The 7236-nt window shown below is 66.4% G+C and overlaps 1 protein-coding gene across 1 annotated transcript; it reads right to left on the reverse strand.

Annotated features, from left to right (window-relative positions):
- Nucleotides 1-294: 294 nt before the first annotated feature.
- On the reverse strand, nucleotides 295-7231 carry TMC8 (transmembrane channel like 8; the record flags this gene model as incomplete). The annotated part of the gene is made up of 13 exons (XM_023749326.1): nucleotides 295-837; nucleotides 1541-1619; nucleotides 1966-2124; nucleotides 2368-2498; nucleotides 2579-2762; nucleotides 2960-3057; nucleotides 3419-3542; nucleotides 4540-4679; nucleotides 4947-5117; nucleotides 5429-5576; nucleotides 5895-6031; nucleotides 6676-6758; nucleotides 6946-7231. Coding segments are annotated over 13 exons (1989 nt in total), but the record flags the coding sequence as incomplete, so codon positions are not given.
- Between the last annotated feature and the right edge of the window lie 5 nt (nucleotides 7232-7236).

The following is a 7236-nucleotide window of genomic DNA, read 5'->3' on the forward strand; positions in this document are numbered from 1 at the left end:
ACCCCCTTCATTGAGGGGGGCCGCCCACTTAGAATGCAGGGGTTAGACCCATGAGGGAGAGGCCGCCTTCAGACCCTGTTCCGACGCGGGTAAGCCCTGGAAGCCTGGGGTCGGGGGCAATGACCGCTGGGTCCCCCGCCGGTGGGGTCTGGCTCAGGAACCAGGTGTCGGGGCTCTGGGCCGTGTGCCCTGTGGGTTTGCTCCAACTATGCCAGGTTGACCCTCCCCACGGGCGGAGAGCCTCAAATTTTATGATGGTGCTTCCCACGGTAGACAGCTTCTGAGCACTCTCAATGGGTGTGTATTTATAAACTGTATTCATGGTTATTATACTAACATATTATGTCATCATACAACAATCAACAAAATACAAAATTTAAAGAAATAAGATAAAAATACCTATACAAAGAAATTTAAAAAAAAAAAAATACAGACTATAAACACAAGTTTCCATGTTTTCTTCCTGCTGCCCTGGGTGTGTGAACCCCGCTTTGGGGCGTCACCGTGGAGCAGGAGCGTGGGGGACTCTGGGGTGGCGGTGGGGCTGCAGGGCGGCCGGGGAGACTCCAGACGGAGTGGGGGTCGGTGCTACGGCTCCGAGCTGCTGGGGAAGCGGAATCTACAGGTGGGATCTGCGTAGGAGGGTGAGGGCCTGGGGGACCTGAGGGCCTTGGGGGACCTGGGCCCCGGGGAGCCCGGGCAAGGGAATCCAGGGCAGAAGGACGGCGGGCGCGAAGATGGAGAGAGAGGCGATCGGGGCCCTGGCGAGTCACCGAGGCCCAGTTCTGGCAGCAGTCGGGACAGGTCCTCCACCAGGTGCCACTTCTCCTGGACTTGCTGCAGGGGAGCAACCGGCCGGTTGGTTACAAAGGCACCGCCCACCAGGAGCAGCCCAGGCCCCGCAGGAGCAGCCCAGGCCCCCCAGGAGCAGCCCAGGCCCCGCAGGAGCAGCCCAGGCCCCCAGGAGCAGCCCAGGCCCCCCAGCAGCAGCCCAGACCCCCAGGAGCAGCCCAGGCCCCCAGCAGCAGCCCAGACCCCCAGGAGCAGCCCAGGCCCCCAGGAGCAGCCCAGACCCCCCAGGAGCAGCCCAGGCCCCCAGGAGCAGCCCAGGCCCCCCAGCAGCAGCCCAGACCCCCAGGAGCAGCCCAGGCCCCCAGCAGCAGCCCAGGCCCCCAGGAGCAGCCCAGGCCGGGAGCAATCAGTCAGCCTCCCAGCTGCGGATCCGCAGTCCACTGCCCACCCGGAGGCCCCGCCCCCACACAAGCCCCGCCCCCAGATCCTCCTCCCCGAGCGAGGCCACGCCTCCTAAGGCTCCGTTCCCGCCCAAGAAAGCCCATCAGGGTCCCGCCTTAGTCCGGTCCGAGACCACGCCCCCAACAGCGTCCCGGCCCCGCCCTCAGCCGCACTCCGGTTAGACACTATTCTCCAAGGCTAAGGCCACAGTCCCGCGTGGCTCCTGGCACCGCCTGGCCCTTTCCCCGCCTCCATTCCCAGCCCGAGACCACCCTGCTCGGATGGGGTCTCACCCGCTCTCACTCACCCACACCAGCTGCTTCCGGAGCCCCTGGATGGCCCTGGCGTTGGCCTGGGACTGGGAGACGCACACGGTCAGGACGAGGCTTTGGATAGAGGGGGATCCAAGTCAGTCACCCCCACACTTCCGCCCCACCGCGTGGGGTCTTCTCTCTGCCTGGGTTTGCAGACCCGGCTTCCTCTTACCTCTCCTTCCTCCCACCATGCTCAGCGTGCGTCAGGCCCTTTCCCCGCCTCCCCGGGGCCAGGTGAGGTGCCTGGTTACAGGCCAGGCCCAGGGGCTGCCCAGGGGCAGAGGAGGAACCCCCAGGCCACCTGCCTCCCTGGGCTCTCCCTGTCCGGCTCCCGGATCCCATGAGACTGGCTGGAGGTGCCCATGGAAGGACCCCCCTCCCAGGGCCCCTCCCATGACCCCTGCTGCCCTAGAGGTACCTGAGCAGGATGAGGAGGGGAAAGCTGAACGCCTGGGAGCCCAGGTAGTGGAGGGCCTGCTGGCCAGGGGGTGGCAGCCGGAGGGCCACCAGCTCAGGGACCACCTGCCAGGGGGCCGAGTAGTTGGCGAAGAGGCCGCAACCCCGAGAGGAGTGGATGCTGCGGAGAGACCCGCGTCAGGGCCCAGTGAGGAGCTGCCGGCCCATCCCTCCCCGCACCTGCTGACCAGCCAGCCCTCCGCCTCCCGCCCTCTCCTCCCCGCACCTGCTGACCAGCCAGCCCTCCGCCTCCCGCCCTCTCCTCCCCGCACCTGCTGACCAGCCAGCCCTCCGCCTCCCGCCCTCTCCTCCCCGCACCTGCTGACCAGCCAGCCCTCCGCCTCCCGCCCTCTCCTCCCCGCACCTGCTGACCACGTAGCCCAGCGGCACGGTGGCCAGGAGCAGGCCCAGGATGAGCACCAGCTGGAAGAAGAAGGTGGAGCTCGAGGCCCGGAACCGCCGCAGGGACGGGAAGTGAGCCGGGAGGAGGGTGTACTGGGGGGCGGGACGGGAGCCCACTCAAAGGTGCCCAGCCTGGACACCCTGCTCCCTCCCGCCCCACCCGCGAGCTGCACCTTCTTGATGTAGAAAGTGAGGAATATGAAGACGCTGTGGAGCAGGGGCAGCAGGGGGCAGTAGAAGAGGCCCATCCAGATGACCGTCTGCCCCGCCACGATGTCCAGCACGTTCGTGGGCACGAGGAACTCCTCCCGGCCCAGCCAGGTCCAGAACCGGCCTGAGAACCGCTCCACCAGCATCCTGGGCACAGGGCGTGCCCAGCATCACCACGGGAGGAGCGTGTGGACCACATCCATCACGGTCACGGCCACGGACCATCCCACACTCAGCCACAGGGACACACACGTGCAGAACTGCTCACCCCCGGCTGCAGCCACTGGCCACCCCCAGACATGCCCAGGCCCCCGCCCACCCCATGGTGTCCCCATGAGGCTCACCTCCTAGGCAGGCTGACCAGGAAGGCGAAGGCCACGGTGAGCAGGAAGTTGAAGATGCTCAGCTTGTACAGCTCCTCCCCCACCGAGTTCTCCCAGCACTGGACAGAATGGTTCCGGTCACCACCCCCGGGCCCAGCCACCACTCACCCACCCGTGGGCGGGGGGGCGGGTATCTCCGTGGACAGGAGCCTTGCCTGGAGCCTGATACGATCGCTAAGGTCAAGCCCCGGCCCCAAGGATACGATTCACGCAGGGAAAACCGCCCGCCAGGGCTGCCACCCTGCACTGTGCCGTGTGGCGCAAACAGCCCCCCCTGGAGGTGTGCCCAGGTATGGGAAGCTCTCCCCCCAGCCTCTCGCAAAGGTGAGACCTGGAGAGGAACCAGGAGGTGAAAGGGGCAGGGAGGTCACAGAGGTGGGGAGACGCCCCAAGGGACAGGCCCCGCCGGAGCCCCGTCACCTGGTAGTCACAGGCGTTGTAGCCGTGGGACTCACAGCTGGTCTTGTTTCGGCCGAGGCACAGCATGGTCTGGCCCAGCGAGAAGGAGAACATGCCCAGGCTGGCCAGCTTCAGCACCACGCACCTGCGGGCCGGGGTGTGGGTGTGGCTGCCACCTCCAGGGCCCAGCCCCTTCCCGCCTGCCCCCGCCATGGCCACGGTCCCCGCAGGGCGTTCCCCAGCACGTGGGTCTCCGGATGATTCACGGGAGAAGGGTTCTGTTTGTCAATCAGGCTGGGAAACTGCACAGCCTGGCCGTCCTTCCCCGACCCCCAGCTCGGAGAGGCACAGGCCCCATGGGCCGTCACCGTCCTTATTTATTGCAGGTGAGAGCGTCGCTCCGCCCGCCGCCGGTTAACACCCGCCCACTCCACTGCCTTGTACCCACACACGTGCGTGCACCCGCCCGAGCTGTCGTACACGCACACTGGGCCTCACAGGGAGATGGCCAGCCCAGGCCACCCCCGGTGCGTTAGGCTAAGTGAGGGCTCTGCGGGCTGGGAACAGCGGTTCTTCTGCTGAGGGAGGCTGGAGGCGGGGGGTGGGGGGTGGGGTGGAGATGGGGCTCAGGTCGGGGAGGTTCACAGAGGGGCTGTGGGTCCATGCAGGACCCCGGCCGGGAGCGGGCAGAGGGGGGCTTGTGTCTGAGCCTGCACCTTGACCTTGGCCAGCAGGCTTGGTCCCTGTGAACCAGTTTCCCCGTCTGTTCAAAGGGGTGACGGGGGCTCTGACTTCACGGGTCACGTGAGGGTTGTCGAGGGAAGGGTGTAAGCTCCCGGGCGCGTGGGAACACGTCCCTGGTTTCCCTACGTGTGTGACGCTGGTTCCCAACACCCTCTGGCAAACCAGCTGCGGGCCCCTTGGCGTGGCTGGTGCTTGGTCCAGGCTGCGGTCTGGTCTGGGCAGAGGGGATGGGACGCCTCCCACCAGGGCCCCCTGGGACGGAGCGTTCTGGAAGCACCTTCCTGCCTTCCCTACTTGGGACCCTGGTGCCAGGAGACCACCAGGACGGGCAGCAGGGCCCAGCCACTCCCGTGCCTCAGTGCCCGCCTCCCCTCGGTCCCGCCTGGCACCGCGCTCACCAGACCAGGATGAGGTTGACCTCGGTGTTGGGAGGGTAGCTCTCCAGCTGCACCAGGAAGACGAAGAGCAGGGGGCCCAGGAAGTTGACCAAGGAGATGACCCCAGGCGGCAGGTACTGCAGCAGCACAAACAGGGTCTCCTGCCGGGAAAGCAGGGAGGGGGCGCCATGGGCCGGGGTGCCGGTAGCTCCCCTCCCCTACACCCCTCCAGGGTAACTCTGGGGCAGGCCCCCACGCCTGGAAGGCCCCGGGCGATGGCGGCCGAGGGCTGTCCACAGGGCGCGCCGTCCGATGGGCCCCTGACTGGGCGCGTCGCCTCAACCACTCTGAACTCAGCTTCCTCAGCTACCACCCGCCTCCTCCCGCGGTCTGGCCAGGACTAAACCAGCAGGTCAGCTGCCTGGCACCTCCTTGTTGTCCTGCGAGTACTTGGTGGCCCAGAAGATGGCGCTGATGGCCCCGACCACCAGGAGCCCGATGAGGAAGTTGACCCGCAGGTAGGAGAGCAGATGGCAGGCTCTCTGGGTCCGCGTCTGCTGCTGCGCCAGCTGGAACCGACGCCCCTCCTCCAGCTCCACCTGCGGGGGCGGGGGGGGGGAGCAGAGGCAGTGGGCGGCCAGGTTCTAGGCAGGGTTGGGGTGACACTGGGGCAGGGACAGCCCAGGAGTGGCAGCTGTTTTACCTCCCCTCCTTGCACTGTGCAGGTGAGAGGTGAGCGCTCACACTACACCCGCACAGCCTCTGCCTCCAGGTGTAACATCTGTGTGCATGCATGTACACACTCACACACATACACTCTCATATACACACCACATGCTCTCTCTCTCACACACACACAGACACACACACACACTCGCACGCACGCTCACACTCGCACGCCCTCACTCACCTTGAACTCGTTGCTGATCTCGTGCTGCTTGATGGTGGCTGCCTCCCGGCCGCGGATACAGAAGTCCCAGGAGGAGAAGACCTTGGCGCTGAGCGGCGACCGGTAGTCCTGGCCCAGGAACAGCTTCTGGGGCAGCCCCTTCACCATCCTGGGGGGGCAGGAGGCAGGGCCTGTGGGAGGGCGCCTCCAGGCTGCCAGCCTGGGCTGTGGCTCCTGGTCTGGGAAGCCCTGGCAGCCCCGGGGCCAGGCGTTGGCCTCAGCCTGGGTCCGGGAGGGGAGGGGACACAGAGGCAGTGGCCTGGGGCCCTGAGGGCTGCAGCCGGGGACCCAGAGATTGTACCCAGGAGGCACCTATGAGCCTGACTGGACGAGCCAGGACCTTCCTGCCCGCTTGGGGCGGGACTCTGCCAAGGGAGGGTGAGCGGGCAGGACCCCGGCCTGTGAGGAGGTGAGGGCAGGAGCTCACCGCCGCAGGGTCCCGCAGAAGCAGAGCAGGAGGCAGGCCAGCGGGCTCAGGAGGTAGGCCAGGCGGATGCTGTAGGCGGAGCTGCCCTCGGGCCCCGCCCGGTAGGCGCCATAGAAGAGATAGGTGTTGTTGAAGGCCTGGGACGCGGGTGAGGGCGGGTGAGGACCACTGAGCTTCAGTCCCTGCCGGGCTGGGTGCCAAGGGCTCGTTCACTCTCACAATAACCCCGTCACTTCACAGAGGCTCCGAGGGGTCAGGCCGCTTAAAGGCCCAAGTGGCTTTCAGGGACCAGGGTGTGGTGGTGCTGATCTCAGAGGCCTGCATGCTTGTCCCCTCCTGTCCCCCGCGCTCCATGCCTGTGGGCCCCGAGGGCTGTGGGCGCTTTTCCCAAGCCCTGGTGCCCAGTGGCCTCCGCTCTCTCTGACCCCATCACTGGCCTGGCCAGGCTGTCTATGTAAGACCATCCCCCTAAGAGCCAAAATGTCTCACAGCCAGCGTGGCTCAGGGGTTGAGCGTCGGCCTCTGAACCAGGAGGTCACGGTTCGATTCCCGGTCAGGGCACAGGCCCGGGTTGCGGGCTCGATCCCCAGTAGGGGGAGTGCAAGAGGCAGCCAATCAGTGGTTCTCATCATTGATGTTTCTCCCTCCCTCCCTCTCTGACATCAATGAGCAAATGAATAAATAAATGCCAAAATGTGCTTGGAGAGGTGAGTGTCCACTTCGACTGGGGTCCCCTGAGGCCAGTGCCCTCCGGAGCCGTCGCTGGGCTGGGGCCACTTACCCGGCCAGTTAACACATTCCAAAGTCGGGAGTGGAAACTGGGGTCAGCAGTCGCGGGCTGGGGGTCACCAGGGCACTGGAGGGCTGTGGAGGAGGGAGCGGGCCAACAGGAGAGGGTCCCCAAGGCATAAGGGAGGATGCGCCCCCACCCACTCCGTAGCCCTCAGCCCGGGAGGCCTTGCCGTGCACAGGCTGGTCGGGTCGAGTCCCTGGCTGGACCCCAGCGAGGATGCCCAGAGACCCAGATGGTGGGGGCTGTCCAGGCACTCACTGAGGTTGAGGGCGGGGCCGGGGTCCGGTGGGCGGAGCCAGACCAGGGGCAGCAGCACGAAGCCAGCGGTCAGAAGCACGGTCAGCAGGTTGAGCATCAGCAGGAAGCGGAGGAAGGTGAAGTAGGACTGGATTCCGGTGCCAAAGAGGCCTATGGGAGAGCAGCGGGTGGGGCGCGGGGCACGAGCCGGCCCAGCTGGGACCCCAGGGCCTCTGCCAAGCAGCGGGTGTGGGCTCGGCCTCCCGGGACCTCTGGTGAGTGGTCCCCAAACTGGAGGCCCCTCGCAGTACC

This window comes from Myotis lucifugus, unplaced genomic scaffold (genome assembly GCF_000147115.1).
Source record: "Myotis lucifugus unplaced genomic scaffold, Myoluc2.0 scaffold_5970, whole genome shotgun sequence".
Taxonomy (NCBI): Eukaryota; Metazoa; Chordata; class Mammalia; order Chiroptera; family Vespertilionidae; genus Myotis; species Myotis lucifugus.